Raw genomic sequence first — 18226 nt, forward strand, 5'->3', positions numbered from 1 at the left:
TAAAAAAATGTTACAGCACATGTATATTTTATCTAAACTGTGCCTGAATGAATATATTCTTAGAAATAAATAGTAGTTTTGCTGAAACGTGATGTATTTCAATGTAAAATAGGATTTAATACATGACGAAAACAAAAGACTTTACCTAACCTTCCAATGTTCAAGAGATGTTACTCGTTTTTTTAATAGTTTTCTGTTAAAATACTGTTATATTACAATGATATTATATTCATACTGTGCTTGATATACTACATTCACGGAAATGTAATATTTTTGCTGAAATGACGTACGTATTACAGTGGAAAGTGGGATAAAATCGTGACGAAAACATTGAGTTTCGCTTTCTTTCGTTCAAAAGATGATACCATAATCGCTTTTCGAATGGTTTTCAGTTAAAAAAACTGTTGCATCACAAGTGAATTAGGATAGAATATTATTGTAATACAACAGTTTTTTAACTGAAAACCATTCGAAAAGCGATTACGGTAACATCTTTAGGATAATATAATTGACATTTCTGGATTCCTTGCAGGTCAGGGAATATTTTGAATGTAAACTTCATATATTTTGCACAAAAGATACAATATTTGCTTTGTGTAAACCAAATTATTACTTTAGATCTAAAATTTGTATGTCTAATGCAAAATCCATGATGTTTATATTCAAAATGATCATCATATTGTAAGAATTCCAGCAATGTAAATTATATTCTGGTCGAGTAATTTGTATGAATTTTATGAGCTAAAACAAATATCTTCAGTTAATAAAAAAAAAAAATATTCTTCACGACACTATCTGTCAATCAAAGTACCCCACCTTGCCTCCCCCCCTCCTCACACTCACGCCAGCTGGGTCGGTCGGTCCCAACCCTCCCCCCACCTTCCCTCCCTACCAGATAAATGTGTGGGTGAAAACTCTAGATTTTAACGTTTAGTAATAAATAATACCTCAGACTAAAGTTAGGATAATATAATTGACATTTCTGGATTCCTTGCAGGTCAGGGAATATTTTGAATGTAAACTTCATATATTTTGCACAAAAGATAAAATATTTGCTTTGTGTAAACCAAATTATTACTTTAGATCTAAAATTTGTATGTCTAATGCAAAATCCATGATGTTCATATTTAAAATGATCATCATATTGTAAGAATTCCAGCAATGTAAATTATATTCTGGCCGGGTAATTTGTATGAATTTTATGAGCTAAAACATATATCTTCAGTAAATAAACAAAGAAATATTCTTCAAGGACACTATCTGTCAATCAAAATACTCCGCCCTAGCTGGGTCGGTCCCTCCCTCCCTCCCTCCCTACCAGAGAAGCGATTGGGAGAAAATAGTATATTTACATTTTTAGTAATAAATTATAACTCAGACTAAAGTTAGGATAATATAATTGACATTTGTGGATTCCTTGCAGGTCAGGGAATATTTTGAATGTAAACTTCATATATTTTGCACAAAGGATAAAATATTTGCTTTGTGTAAACCAAATTATTACATTAGATCTAAAATTTGTATGTCTAATGCAAAATCCATGATGTTTATATTCAAAATGATCATCATATTGTAAGAATTCCAGCAATGTAAATTATATTCTGGCCGGTAATTTCTATGAATTTTATGAGCTAAATAAAAAAACAAACAATTACAGTTGTACCCCACTTAACGCGGTCAATAGAACCCAGAGGGTCCCGTGTTAAGTGAAATCCGCGTTAAGTGAACAACAGAACATATGGGATTAATTCCAATAGAAACCAGCCCGACCCCCAAACTCCACTTTTTGAAGGCACATACCTATGTTGTAGTAAAAATAACATCTTAATTTTATGATGGTACATGCACACAATTAATACTTAAGAGAAATTGAGAAATACAGTCGCCAAGTTATGTCCATTCAAATAATGGACTCAACTCCCTCCCCCTCTCACACTACACTGCCGGCTCTTCCCTCTCTGAGAAATTTTTGGGGGAAAACCACTAAATTTTAATAAATAATACCTCAAACTAAAGTTAGGATAATACAATTGACATTGCTGGAATCCTTGTAAGACCAGGAATATTTTTAATATAAATGTCATATATTTTGCACAAAAGATAACATAGTTACCTAGAGAAAATTTTTTATCTAAAATTTGTATGTTTAATGCAAAATATATGATGTTTATATTCAAAATGATCACCAAATTATAAGAATTCCAGCAATGTAAATTATATTCTGACCGGGTAATTTGTATGAATTTTATGAGCTAAAACAAATATCTTCAGTTAATAAAAAAAAAAATAATCTTCAGGACACTATCTGTCAATCAAAGTACCCCACCTTGCCTCCCCCCCTCTTCCAACCGCGCGGTCAGTCCCAACCCTCCCCCCCACCCCCCACCAATCCTCCCTTCAAGAGTTTTTAACATTTAGTATTAAATAATACCTCAGATTAAAGTTAGGATAATATAATTGACATTGCTGGATTCCTTGTAAGACCAGGAATATTTTGAATATAAATGTCATATATTTTGCACAAAAGATAACATAGTTACTCTGAGAAAAAATTTTATCTAAAATTTGTATGTCTAATGCAAAATATATGATGTTTATATTCAAAATGATCATCAAATTATAAGAATTCCAGCAATGTAAATTATATTCAGAACGGGTAATTTGTATGAATTTTATGAGCTAAAACAAATATCTTCAGTTAATAAAAAAAAAAAAATATTCTACACGGGGTAACAGATGGTCGGTCGGTCCCTCCCTCCCCCCCACCCCCCACCAACCGTCCCAAGGAGATGTGTGGGAAAACAGAATACTTAACTTTTTTGTAATAAATAATACCTCAAACTAAAGTTAGGATAATATAATTGACATTGCTGGATTCCTTGTAAGACCAGGAATATTTTGAATATAAATGTCATATAGGCTATTTTGCACAAAAGATAACATAGTTACTCTGAGAAAAATTTTTATCTAAAATTTGTATGTCTAATGCAAAATATATGATGTTTATATTCAAAATGATCACCAAATTATAAGAATTCCAGCAATGTAAATTATATTCTGACCGGGTAATTTGTATGAATTTTATGAGCTAAAACAGGCAGTCAGGCAGGGTGGCTGGTGGGGCAAATCTAAAAATAGCGTCTCGAGCCGGACACTCACCGCATATATGTGGAAAAAATCCGTGTTAAGTGAAAGTTCAGCTCTGGCGAGGCACCGCGTATATGATAAAACGCGTTAAGTGAAACCGCGTTAGGCGGGGTAATACTGTATACTTCACCGCGTATATGAGTAGATGCACCGCGGAAAGTGAAAGTCTGGTTCTGGCAAGGTACCGCGTAAATGAGAAGCGTAAATGAGAAATCGCGGAAAGTGAAACCGTGTAAAGCGGGGTAATACTGTACTGTATGTATGTTGTGTTGTCAATGGTAAGAGAAACAATTGAGACCGTGCAATTGCATGTAAATGAAGCAGAAAGTCAGATTAACAACCTGGCACTTGGTCACAATTTTCGTGATGCCATATGGCAGCACGGTCTACCATTAGACAACACATTATGCTTCCAATATCTTCCCAGGCGGTAGTACCTCCCTGTCTTCACAATATTTATTAACTCAGGGAGTATTAACCCTGTCTTTCCTTACTAGTTAGAGGGTGCTTGAAAGTCCTTCATATAATGCCCACTTCCCACTCTGTTAAAGTGGGTATCCAGCTGTAAAACTTTCTTCAAATTTACCTGATAACAATTGGGACACTGTGCCTTCATGCAATCATAACCCACCCATTCAAACATAGAAAATGGTGATGACAATGATAGATTTAAGATTCCTTTTCACAGGTATTTGGGTAATCCAAATTCTGCTCTCAAGTACTTCAACAAAGCAAGAAAGGATCAAGAATGGGGTCAGCGGGCAATTTACAACATGATAGAAATTTGTCTCAATCCTGACAATGACACCATTGGTGGGGAGACTTTTGAATCAGTGGATAGTGAAGTAAATCAGTCAGGAGCAAGAGACACTCTGGATATGGCCATCAGAACTGCAGACAAATTATTGAAGGTAAGAAGCATTTTCAAGCCCTGAATAAACATTTAACAGTGTAAAAAGAGATGAATTTCTCAATAATGGTCCACAGATATGTACACAACTGAAACACAACTGAAGTCAGTGTATTTATTGTTTACTAGACTATTACCAGTTTCAGTATAGTGACAGATCCAGGGGGGAAGGTTTGGTCAAACCCTCCTTTTCTCCTAAAACTAAGTCATGTTAGATCAAGTGTCAACTCGTACCAAGGCCAACTTGTGCACATTCCTGGCTAGTGGTATAACATATCAATGGGCAGCTTGTCATCAGCATACCAGGATTAGTGAGCTATGTCATTTACAGGCAATTTATCTCCACATTAAACCAAGCTGAGTGCCTGTAGATCTAAGTCATAAGGTGACTGGAGTTACAACTTCACATGACAAGGGTTACTGCCACTGACACAAGATTATAAGGGGGTTGGAAGCTAGGGTAGGTGATGACAGGTGCTGGCTCTGGTGCAAGTTCACCACACAAAGTACCGGGAATTAGACAACAGCAAAATCATGGACAAGTTTTCTAGCAAGCAACCCAGATCTGATCTGAGTTTCTGCCTCATTTACACACAATTGCAGGGTCTCATTTGTTTCTCTTACTATTGACAACACAACATACATACAGTGGTTCCTCGGTTAACGAACACTTCGGTTAACAAACTTTTGGTTAACAAATTACCTTCCATAAGAATCTTCAATTCGGTTAACGAAAAAAAATTTATTAACGAAATCCTTACTAAAATCACATTTTGTTTTGAACATCAGCTGAGGAGGTACTCAGCCAATTCAGTGATCTCTTTTATGTTTACATTCAAATTAATCACTATCTTATAATAATTCCAGCAATACAAATTAAATTCTCCCCGGTCACTTCTATTAAATTTTATAAGCAAAAAACAAAAACTCAATCTAAAGGACATAAATTAACACTTAAATACTTCACACCACAGGCGCCAACTGTCAAATATGTCACTGTCACCCCTCCCTCCCTACCCCACACCTTCCCAAGACATGTTTGGGGAAAAGCACTAGGCTCACAGGTTTAATAATAAATAATATCTCAGACTAAAGTTAGGAGAATATAATTTGCATTGCTGGATTCCTTGCAAGACAGTGAATAATTTGAATATAAACGTCATATATTTTGCACAAAAGAAAAATTTTTTGCTCTCTAATAAAATTCTTAAATTAGATCTAAAATTTGTATGTCTTATGCAAATTATAGCTTGTTTATATTCAAATTAATCACAATCTTATAAGAATTCCAGCAATGTAAATTATCTTCTGGTTTGTTATTTATATACAATTTTATGAGCAACATTAAATAAATAAATCAAATATTTTACCAGACCTTCCCCCTAACTGTCACTCAACTCCCGGCCCCCTCCCCTCCCTCCCTCCCTCCCTCCCTACCTCCTCCTCCTCCTCCTCCCTCCTCCTCCTCCTCCCTCCTCCTCCTCCCACCTTCCCGAGAAATGTTTGGAGAAAAGCACTAGGCTTACAGGTTTAATAATAAATAATACCTCAGACTAAAGTTAGGAGAATATAAGTTACATTGCTGGATTCCTTGCAAGACAGCGAATAATTTGAATATAAACGTCATATATTTTGCACAAAAGATAAAATTTTTGCTAATTTCATCATCTTCTTAAATTACATCTAAAATTTATATGTCTAATGCAAATTTTAGGATGTTTATATTTAAAATGATCACCATCTTGTAAGAATTCCAGCAATGTAAATTATATTCTGGCCTGGTAATTTGTATGAATTTTATGAGCTAAAAACAAATTTCTTCAGTAAATAATGAAATTATACTTCACCCAGACACTATTTGTCAATCAAAATACCCCACCTCCGCTCCCCCCCTCTTCCCAAGCTCGCTGGGTCCCTCCGTTCCTCCCTACCCCTCACCCCCCACCTTCCCTCCCTAAGAGAGAAATGTTTTGGGAAAAACAGTATAAGTCAACCCTCACTTTACGCGGTCCCACATTCCGCGTTTCCACGGTGCCCTGCCAGAACCCAGGATGCTCACATTCCGCGGTGGGTGTCCCCCTTTACGAGGGTGAAGTATAATTTTTTTATTTAGCTCATAAAATTCATACAATTTATCCGGCCAGAATATAATTTACATTGCTGGAATTCTTACAACATGATGAGCATTGTGAATATAAACATCATAGATTTTGCATTAGACATACAAATTTTAGATATAATGTTTACTCTGAGTAAATATGTTATCTTTTGTGCAAAATATATGACATTTATATTCAAAATATTCCTGGTCTTACGAGGAATCCAGCAATGTCAATTATATTATCCTAACTTTAGTCTGATTTATTATTTATTACTAAAAAGGTAAACAGTCTGGTATTCCCACACATTTATCTGGTAGGGAGGGTTGGTGGGGGGTCGGAGGGAGGGAGGGACCGGTGACCGACCACCTGGCACGGTGTGAAGAATATTTTTTTTTTTTTATTAACTGAAAATATTTGTTTTAGCTCATAAAATTCATACAAATTACCCAGCCAGAATATAATTTACATTGCTGGAATTCTTACAATTTGATGATCATTTTGAATATAAACATCATATATTTTGCATTAGAGATACAAATTTTAGATATAATGTTTACTCTGAGTAAATATGTTATGTTTTGTGCAAAATATATGACATTTATATTCAAAATATTCCTGGTTTTACAAGGAATCCAGCAATGTCAATTATATTATCCTAACTTTAATCTGAGGTATTATTTAATACTAAATGTTAAAATCTAGTTTTTTCACCCAACCTTTCTCTTGAAGGGAGGGTTGGGACGGACCGACCATCTGGCGCGGTTGGAAGAGGGGGAGAGGCAAGGTGGGGTACTTTGATTGACAGGTAGTGTCGTGAAGAATATTTTTTTTTATTATTAACTGAAGATATTTGTTTTAGCTCATAAAATTCATACAAATTACCCGGCCAGAATATAATTTACATTGCTGGAATTCTTACAATTTGATGATCATTTTGAATATAAACATCATAGATTTTGCATTAGACATACAAATTTTAGATATAATGTTTACTCTGAGTAAATATGTTATCTTTTGTGAAAAATATATGACATTTATATTCAAAATATTCCTGGTCTTACAAGGAATCCAGCAATGTCGATTATATTATCCTAACTTTAGTTTGAGGTATTATTTATTACTATACCTGGTTTTCCCTCCAAAATTTTTCAGAGAGGGAAGAGCCAGCGAGTGTAGTGTGAGAAGAGGGGGAGGGAGTTGAGTCCATTATTTGAATGGACATTAACTTAGCGACTGTATTTCTCTATTTCTCTTAAGTATTAATTGTGTGCATGTACCATCATAAAATTAAGATGTTATTTTTACTAGAACATAGGTATTGTGTTGGAAAAAGTGGAGTTTGGGAGTCAGCTGGTCTCTATTTCATTTAATCCCATATGTTATGTTATTCACTTTACGCGTTTCTCACTTTCCACGGTACCCTGTGGGTTACATGAACCGCGTAAAGTGAGGGTTGACTGTATTTACATTTTTAGTAATAAATAATACCTCAGACTAAAGTTAGGATAATATAATTGATATTGCTGGATTCTTTGCAGGATAGGGAATATTTTGAATTAAAACATCATATATTTTGCACAAAAGATAAAATTTTTGCTCATTTTCATCATCTTCTTAAATTACATCTAAAATTTGTATGTCTAATGCAAATTTAAGGATGTTTATATTTAAAATGATCACTATCATGTAAGGATTCCAGCAATGTAAATTATATATTTTATGAGCTATAAACATGTATATCTTCAGTAAATATACAAATTATTCTTGTCCTGCATAAATGATGAAATTTACCGCGTAATTAAAACATTTCATTCGCGTGAAATGGTTGCTACCATTTTTCCATTTTCATATTGCATTATTTTCATTTTCATCTCAAAAGTAATTGACTGTCTCTTTTTCTTCTCAGCACCATGAGAACTCTCACTTTTACGCTTGCAAGCCATTTTAAAGGGAATTACAAACGAAAATTTTGTCAATACACAGCGCCATCACTAACAACAACGGCGGCCAAACACCAACTGAGCAGGCTATGGCGTGGATGCTGTACACCAAGAGGCGGCCCAGCCCAAGCTGTCGTACGGCATCACATTACGACAAAACGTCAGTAGAGTACAGTCATTTGTCGGTTAACGTCTGACCGAACAACGTCCGATCGCATATACGTCCGTGCCCCCTCCCCCACCCAAAAAAAAAAAAAAAACCAACGTGATGCCTGCTGGACCACCACTCCACAACCCCCTGACGGAGACACCATGATCCTCCCCATACTGGTCAGATATTATGTGTTAAAGGAATATGCTTCCTTACTTAGGCTTTTTTTAAGCATTTGCCTACAGGTGAAATGTTAACCTACATCTACTGAAGATAAAATCTTTCACCTACAAATTGACAATAACACATTTGCTGTAATCAGACATATCTAGTTGCCTCAACAATTGCAACCCCAGTTGCAATTTCATATTCTGTGGCATTACTAAAAATAGTAAAGTTTCTGGTGCACTCTAAGATTAAGAGAGAAAACGGAGGACTCAGGCGTCCTCATGTGAGAGAAAATGGACTCGTATGACGGGGGACCAAATAAAAAAAGCATAGCTACATGTTTTGTGGATTACAGTATTAAGCGTACCCTTTTCATCACTTTGTAATAAGCCTAGCCATGCCTATGTGTGTTTATGATATTTACCATAACAGTATATATATATTTAGTGGGTCTAAATGGTCGTAAAATGGGAAACTTGGGGTTGGGTCTTGGGTGCCTGAACCAATTAGAATAAATCCCATAGGTTCTGTACTTTCGTTATCAGCGGGGTCCCAATTAGGCGCGATAACCAAGGGATGACTGTACTGTACTGTATATACTTGTGACACTGGCCAGTTGCTTCTGGTGTTATGGTACAGGGGTACCAAGTGACAGCACTAGGATCCCGCTTCCTCTATCAAGGAATAAACAATTAAAATTTAAATTGAAAAAAAACATTCAAATAAATTACTATCTTACAAGAATCCCTCCAATGTAAGCTATATTCACCCAGGTCGTTTGGGTGAGAAGAGCTTAGTCACTCTTAAGTAATGATAAATAAACACGCAGGCAGGCCTTAAGCGCCAACTGTCAAATCTTATCTCAAATAAATAAACATACAAATGCCAGACATTCTGTCACCTCACCTCCTCCCCCTGTCTTTCCACCACCCTCCTGTTCCAAGATAAAAGATTGGTGATTTCTTTATGTTTATTTTATATAATATCTCAGACTAAAGTTAGGATAATATAATTTGCATTGCTGAAATCCTTGCAAGACAGAGATTAATTTGAATATAAGCGTCATATATTTTGCTCAAGATATAAAAAATTTAGTACATTAGTGTACAATACTGTAGTACATTTTATAAAAAGTTTTTCAACTGTATTTTTGGGTAGATTTACATAAATTTCTTCATTTATTTTCATCCATTTACATGCACACACCATACTAAAAGAAACGTAAAATAAATTAGTGCAAAGCTGGAGTGCACATGTACTAATTTGATTACGGTACTAAAATTGTTATGTCTAGTGCGAATTACAACATGTTTATATTCAAATAAATCAGTATCTTACAAGAATCCCAGCTATGTTAATTATATTTTCCTAGGTCATATCACTGGCATTTTAAAAGGAAAGAAGCTTAGTAGGACTGTTAAATAAACACACAGAGACCTTCACCTCAAACTTATCACCTCAACCCCCCCAACCCCTCGCTGGGTGGCGGAGCCATCAGTCCCTCCCCCCAGCCAGGCTTTTAGGCTTACAGTTTTTATCTTATATAATATCTCAGACTAAAGTTAGGAGATTATAATTTGCATTGCTGGAATCCTTGCAAGACAGCCAATAATTTGAATATAAACGTCATATATTTTGCTCAAGAGATAAAAATTGTTGTACATTAGTGTACAGTACTGTAGTACATTTTATAAAAAAGTTTTTCAACTGTATTTTTGGGTAGATTTACATAGATTTCTTCATTTATTTTCATCCATTTACATGCACACACCATACTAAAAGAAACGTAATAGAAATTAATGACATTAGTGCAAAGCTGGAGTGCACATGTACTAATTTGATTACGGTACTAAAATTGTTTTGTCTGGTGCAAATTATAGCATGTTTATATTCAAATTAATCAGTATGTTACAAGAATCCCAGCTATGTTAATTATATTCACCCAGGTCATTTCACTGGCTTTTTATAAGAGAGAAGCTTAGTCACCTAAGAACTGATAAATATACACGCGTTAGACCTGGGCCTGTGCCAACTGTCAAACGTACTACCTCCCCTCCCCCCACGCCCCCTCGCTCGCTCCCACCCTCTCTCTCCCCCATCTGCTTGGCGTTGCTGGAATCCTTGTAAAGCAGTGAATAATTTTAATATAAACGTCATGTATTTTGCACAAGAGATAAAAATTAATCACCTGTATCACATTACAGTAGTGATTTAAGAGTAAAAGTTATGTACGTATATAGTATTCCACATACATGTAAGTATAAATAAAAAGTTTATGTGATGATCAGACAACGTCCATTTCGATTAGCGTCATGTTTCCAAGAACGTATCTAGGACGTTAACCGGTGCATGACTGTACTCGAAAATATGTAATGTGAAAAATATTTTATACGTCCATGGCAGTCATATGTCTGGGCTGTCGTAAGTCGAATATGTCGTAAGTCGAGGAGAGACTGTATACCGACTTTGAACTGACTGTCATCAAAGGAGTTTAAGATGTCAATAGTAAAGGATAGCAAAGCACTCTCAGGCGACCTTCTAGCTCTAAATCCAAACTGAGAGTCTGTAAGGATGTTATTGACATTGCAGAAGGAATTTAGTCTACTACGTACTTGCTTCTCCAGTAAGGCTGGGAGGACTGAAATGGGGCAGTCATTCTTGAGAAGACCTTTGTCCCCAGATTTTTTATATGCTGGGTGAATTGTAGCAATTTTCAGCTTATTCGGAAAGACACCACTAGTGAAGGAGGAGTTACAAATGTGTAGGAAAACAGGTGGTAATAAGTGGGCTACATTCTTAATGATGCTCATTGGTATATTGTCTTTGCCTGCTGCTGCATCTATGGACATTTTTATGATGGTCAATAATTCATCTGCTGTGACAGGGGATAAGAACTGCTCATTTTGCTGTCTGCTTTGCAGGTAGGCTCTAAATTCCTCAGGGTGATCAGGGATGCTCTCTGCAAGATTTTTGCCAACATTAATAATAAAATAGTAATTGAAGTAGTTGGTAATGAGGGAGGGTTTCATTACAATTGAATCATTTATCATAAAAGCTGAGTGTTCCTATTCTGAATAGAATTAATGGTACTCCAGGTTTTCTTACTGTCGCCTGCTGTTGATTGGAGCTTATTTGTATAATAGCTACATCTGGCATTTCCAACTGCTTGAGTTACTCTATTTCTGATACTTCGGTAAGCATCACCGAAAGTTATGGATCTTTTTGCAAACTTCCTTTGGAGTTTGGGTTTTTCTTTTATCATTACCTTGATTTCACTTGTGATAAAGGGTTTGGAAATGGATACAGTTTTCACTGACTTAGTCTTGAGGGAGAAGCATTTATCAAGGCAAGCATTGAAGACGCAAGAGAAGTTGCAGTAGATCACTTTAGGGTTGTCGGAGGCATAGACAAGGTCCCACTTAGCATTCATGAAGTTGTTTTCAAAAAGGAGCATGTTGTCGGAGCAGTAGTCTGTGTATTTTATTGGGACTCTACTAGACCTTTTAGAACTTGTAGCTGTTTTATACTTGGCAAAAACTGGGAAGTGATCCGAGATATTGTTATAAATAATTCCACTTGCTAGATTATTAGGAGTATTGCTGGTCCAGATAATGATCTATCACAGTGGCAGAGGTGGCAGTTACTCTAGTGGGCTTGGTTATTGTGTTGAAGAAGAGCTTAAAATGACAAGTAGCAAGAAGGTCTAATACTAAGGTGTCGGTTTCTGATTTTAATAGATCAAGGTTGAAATCTCCTGTAATGTAGCAAAGTTTCATCTCTGAACTTATGATAGAGATAAGCTCCGAAAATTTATCAAGAAAGTTCCTTGTGTTAGTGTGGGCCTTCTGTAGATTACTCCTACTAGGATATTTCATGTGTCGTTATGTATTTCAGTGAAAACACTCTCCATGAACTTCTCCAGAACCTTTAAATCATCTCTTACAGAAGTTTTATACTTGATATCAACATCTAGTGCGACACCACCACTGTGTTGTGACGTGTTGGCGCAGTATACTGTACTGTACATTATAATTAGGATTGTTATACAAATGTTCAATATCGTTAGTGAGTTTGGTCCCACAGAACCCAAGTACATCAAATTTGTGGGCAATTGAAGATATACACTGATCTAAAAAGGTATCTAAGTGAAGGGGATACTGCTGATGTTATGGTTAAATAAGGAGAAGGAATAAGGTAGTAGAAGACTAGAACTAAACTCAGGAAAGTAATAGGTACAAATGAGGTTGGTGTAACCCAGTGAGTTTTGTAGAAAGGCATCAGGGTCAATATGAGGGAGTATTGTGTCAACACCATGGGTGAAGGGGGGCATAACACATACGGTCCAGTACATCTAAGGGAACGACACTAGCATCATCAGTGTAGGAATATTGGTACTGATTAAGGAACAGCAAAAACTCAGGGTCGCTGAGGTGTGAATAAAGGTGGTCAAAGAAAGTTATAATAGTGGGGGGTAACGTACTCACAAGTACTACAACCAGCAGAATTAAGATGACTAGTACTGTGTAGGGTGGTTTCCAGATTGAGTGAGAGGTGCGACTGTCACTTGGTTTTGAGGGTTGCTGGTTTCCACCACAGAGGGTGGACGCGTAGTACCCAAGTTGGCCAGCAGGGGGGGAAATTCCACAGGTGATAGCCAGGTTGCGAACATTGGCAGTGGCTGGTTCCCCATCTGTGGGGAGGGGGTTCTCGAGGGGCTTGGGGGGGGGGGCTGGTGCAGCGGGTGGGTGAGTGGGTGGGTGTCCACTCTCCCGAGAGTCCCTCACAACAAGGGTTTTATGACTTAACGTCACGTGTTTCCCTTGTCTCCTGGCTTCTTTAAACTGGTCCATTTGCTGTAGGCGTGCTTTAGTCGTAACTGGGCAGAGGTCCTCGTTGACGAAGGTAGTGATGCCTTTCATCTTACTGCACTGATAGAACACTTTGTCTCGGTCAGAGAGGGATGATAATTTTGTTCTGATGTCGCGGGGGCGGGAGGAGTTGGATTTCCCGATGCGTTGAACATGGTCAAACTTGACTTCAGGAAGTTGAAAATGTTCATTCAGCAGGTGTGAAATTTTGTGCTGGGATGACTCCCAGTTCTCGTGGAGATCTTCTGGGACTCCGGTAAACCTGAGGTTGTTTCGCTGCCTTATATCATCCACATAATCTACCTGGTCTACTGTTGTTGTTAGTTCCATTTTAAGCTTGGAATTCTCCTCGCTCGGCTGTTGAACTTGGGTCCCGAGTGTTCTGTTCTCTTTTGCTTCTACGTTCAACTGCTTTTAAGTCACTTATTTCCCCTTGCGAGAATTCCAAGCTTCTAACTTCACATAGCTGGTCAGTGAGACGCCGGTCAGCTTCCTCTAGTTTCTCAATGGTCTCCATATTCATGTGTTGTATGATGTCCTGTATGAGAGTTCGTTTGTCTTTCATAATCACATCAGTCAACTGTTGTTTCGTGAAATTTGAATTTTTTACTCTAGCAGCCAACTTAGACATATCGGAGCTAGTGAGGGGAGTGTAGCTGGCAGTAGAGAGTCGGTCAAGCTGTGTGGTCAGCTGGGGTGGCTGGCCTGGTGGGACGGTGGGGTGGACAAGGGCTCAGATTATAATCCGTGGCACTGAGGGGAGTCAAACTCATAGCCTCCCCTAATAGCCACACCTTGCTGCCATTTTATTACCTTCAAATTAACTACAGGTATCTTAATACATAAGTAGCTACCCTAGCTATGTTGAGTTAGTTGAGCCGTAGATCTGTGCAGCATTCAGTGACTGTTGACTCATAGTCAATATCTGCAGCTGTTGCCTGCTTTGGGGCTGATGCTCTCGTTCCCCTCAAGCATAGCAAAGCAGACCTAAGGAGAGAGGACAGTCGACATCTCAACCAGGCTGTAACATAACTTCTGGGCTGGTGCTTCTGTTCGGATAACACCTCTAAAGTCTTTTTTTTTTTTTTTTTTACGGGATTAGCCCACCTGGACACAGGTCACTGACCCACATCGGGGCCTGGGGGGCAAAAATGTAATAATAATAATGATAATAATAATAATAATAATAATAATAATGATAATAATGATAATAATAATAATAATAATAATAATAATAATAATAAATAATAGTCATAATAATTCATAATAAATAAAATTTATGATAAAACAAACAAAAATAAAATAATAAAATAATGATGATAATAATACACTGTAGGGTGTGTCATAGGAGGGAAGATCAGCTAAAACTAATGGCCCATCACCTTTTTAGTAGATTTTTGTGTATATAAACAGAAAATAATTTCAGTTTCAATATTTTGCAACCTTTTGCTAGGTAAATTTTAGCGTGAAATTTATCGAAAATCTAACGTACAGCTGCATTAGTGCATTACAATGAAATAGTGAACATTGCTTTCTGACTTCATTCTTTAACAACCCAACTAACAATATTTTTTTCTGTTTCAGATTCTGATGCATTTATAAGTTGATAATATTTGCAATGGCTGCTTGTGTCAGGACGAGGAACCAAAAATCTAGCCATCTCAGTCACTATCTTGGGTCTGGGAGAGAGCTCCTGAAGTCTGAGTTGCCTACATTGTGAGATGCTTTGAGATACGGTGTTTTAATCAGGCAAATCAGTGAAAAGAACCAAAGAACTTACACAAACAAAGACATTGCCAGTGATATGACCAAAGCTGTCTTGGCACAGTACACTCTGGCTAACGCTCAGTTCAAGCCTCCAGTCATATCAAGTCAGAAGAAGATTAGTGAGAGACTGCTAGCCAGTTGGGAAAAGGCAAGAGATATCTCTCTTGGGAGAGGAAAACTTGCAGTTAAGGACAGCTTTGCCAAGCAACTGGACCAATTATTTGACATAATTACTTGCAAGTGCCCAGACGTTTCTCTGTCCTGGGTTGGATCACGATCGTGACTGTAAATCCGAGGCCCACATCTCCTGTATTTGCAAGCGTGAACTGAAGATTCCTGTGATCGAACTGGCATTTGTCAAAGCACAGAGAGAGAAGACTAGCAGTATAGGGGCTCTCATGATTTCTAGCCAAGATAATCCGGAGTCCAAGAGACAGGAGGCTGCCACAGAGAGACAGAAGAGGAGAAGAGTTGCCGAGGAAAAGAGACTTGAGAAGGCCCAGGGTGAGGTAAAAAGGCCGATGATTGGAGTCAAGCTGATTCAGAATTTAATGACTTCCCCATGGCTGATCCGAGTGCTGACCAGGAGAATGGTGACTTTGTCCCTAACCCAGAAAATAATGATCCCAAACCTTCGAGCATAAGATTCGAAATAGGAAAAGATATCGAGCATGGCTCTGGCCAGCATCACGACACCACACTGGTCTCAGAGAAACTGCAGAGATAGCAACAGCTGCCTGGATTGGCGGTGGTTTGTTGCACCTGATGATGTTCACCTGGTGATAGATCATAACAAAGTAAGGAGAGCTCAGGGAGAAACTTGTCAGTAAGCCTGGGAGTTTGATAAAGGGATGAAAATGGAATCAATTGTTTTGTTCTTTGATGGGAGAAGGGATGATGACACTAAAGTGTTCATGAAAGTTGGAAATTCTGACAAGTTGTTCCCTGCCATGGTGAAGGAGGAACACTACTCCTGCTGCAGTGAACCAGGAGGGAAGTATTTGTGGCATTTCACTCCAGAGAAAGATGACATCAGGAAACCAGCTGAGATAGTGGCAGATAACATTGTGAACTGGCTCAGAGAGAGGAATGTAGACCAGACCCTGCAGGCCATTGGAGGGGACAGCACCAACACGAACACAGGGTGGCAAGGGGGTCGCCACAGTGGATAGGCGAAGTGGAGGGAAGCTGGTCTGGATTGTTTGTGACCTCCACACCAACGAGTTGCCACTCAGACATCTGATCCAGGAGCTGGATGGCAAGACTCTTTCAAACAACAGATGGTCTGGTCCTCTTGGCAAGATGCTGGACTCTGCCACTGAGTTAAAAATAAATCCGAGCTTTGAAAAAATCACAGTTGGCCCTCCACTCGTTGAGCTTGCACATACTGTCATTGACGACCTGAGTACTGACCAGTACTATGGTTGCATGATTTGCAGTGCCATCAAAACTGGGGTCATGCCTGATAGACTTGCTTACCTGCAGATAGGTCCAGTCTCACATTCTAGGTGGCTCACAACGGCTCTCAGTTTCTGCAGAATTTGGGTCGCTCATCATAAACTGAAAGGGAACCAGCTTCACAACCTGAGACTTATTGTCCAATTCATCGTGAGTGTCTACTTGCCAAATTGGTTTAACACCAAGGTCAAGTCATCGTTCTCCGAAGGTCCGAGGCATGTTCTCTTCCAGCTTGAGCTCGAGGAGCAGACTGTGAGGGAGATCTTCCTGTTATGCTCATCCCGAGCAGTTCTGCAGACATGCTCTACAATGAGATGAGGAGGAGAAAGAGTGGCAGTCAAAAGATCTTGGATATGAGACATAAAGGAGGATCTGGGCATGTGAATCAGTTGGTAGCGATTCCTTCAGGGTCAGGAAGACTCCTGGGGTAATCTAGAGTGCCAAGACCCTCACTGATCTCAGATCTAATGGATAACATGCAGGCTGGCAGTGAGCCCCTCTTACCTGCAGCCTCACCAATGTTCAGGTGGGTTTCCTGGACAACCCCATGCATGTCCCTGCCTATTTTCGCACACCCAGAATATAGGCGTTGTGTACAGCAAGTGGCTGGTGCTTGATCACGTGTGGCGTACAGCCAGGAGAGAGCTACATCCAGGCTCAGGTGGTCAGCAGGAGGTGATGAGTAGAAACAGAAGCAAGAAAGACATGTTCTCTATGGTGTGCAGCAACACGGGTCGTAGTAGTAAAACCGGTTTTTGTATTTGATGATTTTGTTTTCTAAAGGAATATTAAATTTAATAAATGTGTCAAGATCATTCGTTTCACTATTCTGGATCATTTTCATCCTAATAAATTAACCTGATACATTTACTTTACTTTAAATAAGCTATTTAGTGGTGTTGGTAAAAGGGGTAGAATACTGAATTTTCATAAGATTTCAAGTTAAAATTTACCTAGCAAAAATGAAAACTTTTCAAATCTGAAGATATCAACGATTCTGCACATAGAACTACATCATTAATACCATGGGCCGATTTTCAAACTCAAAAAAAAAAAAATTCGCCTCCGTGTGGCACACCCTACTATGCATGCGCTCATTTAACACATTTACTTAATTTTTTGCACTCATTCTCTACTAAGTTATGCTATTATTTAGCATAAAAATAAGGGATTATTATATAAGTTCACAGAGCTAAGCAGCTCAAAACAAGAAAGTGGCTTGCACAAAAATTTACACTGACTCTTTATTTCATATTGGTTTTTTATTACATAGCTATTGAAAAGCCATTAATATACAGAAATTATTAATTAAAATTTCAATTATTCAATTGTACAAATACTTGTTGAATAAGTGAGAAAAAAAAATATTATGAATACTTATGAATATGCACATTGTGACTGTTGCACTGAGGCAGCAATGCCTCCACATTCGTGGGTTAATAATACTTTGATTATCATATACCAGGAACTGACCCCCAAACCAGGAGACCAACAAGTGAGCCTTCAAATCCTCAGCAACTTCCTCCTGTTAGCCACAAAGCAGAAGGCCAATGCAGAGCAGCCCTGCAGACTTTATGAACATTGCCAGTCAAGAGAGTTACAAGGATCATGTGGAGCCATACTTGGCATGGCTACTGCCTATATGCTGAAGCAGGTTAGTGCATTACATATAGAATAAGGAATCCTAATTAGTTTCATTAACAGTAAGAGCGTAA

The 18226-nt window shown here is 38.0% G+C and overlaps 1 protein-coding gene across 1 annotated transcript in view; it reads left to right on the forward strand.

Moving 5' to 3' along the window:
* The window catches only part of LOC121874600 (tetratricopeptide repeat protein 21B-like), a gene marked incomplete in the record, with an annotated part of 547778 nt that overhangs the window by 518208 nt on the left and 11344 nt on the right, over positions 1-18226 (forward strand). Inside the window, 2 exon segments of the mRNA XM_042378823.1 lie at positions 3836-4058; positions 17977-18068. Coding sequence (XP_042234757.1) covers positions 3836-4058; positions 17977-18068 — 315 coding nt within the window.

Source organism: Homarus americanus, unplaced genomic scaffold, assembly GCF_018991925.1.
Source record: "Homarus americanus isolate GMGI-L3 unplaced genomic scaffold, GMGI_Hamer_2.0 scaffold34360, whole genome shotgun sequence".
Lineage (NCBI taxonomy): Eukaryota > Metazoa > Arthropoda > Malacostraca > Decapoda > Nephropidae > Homarus > Homarus americanus.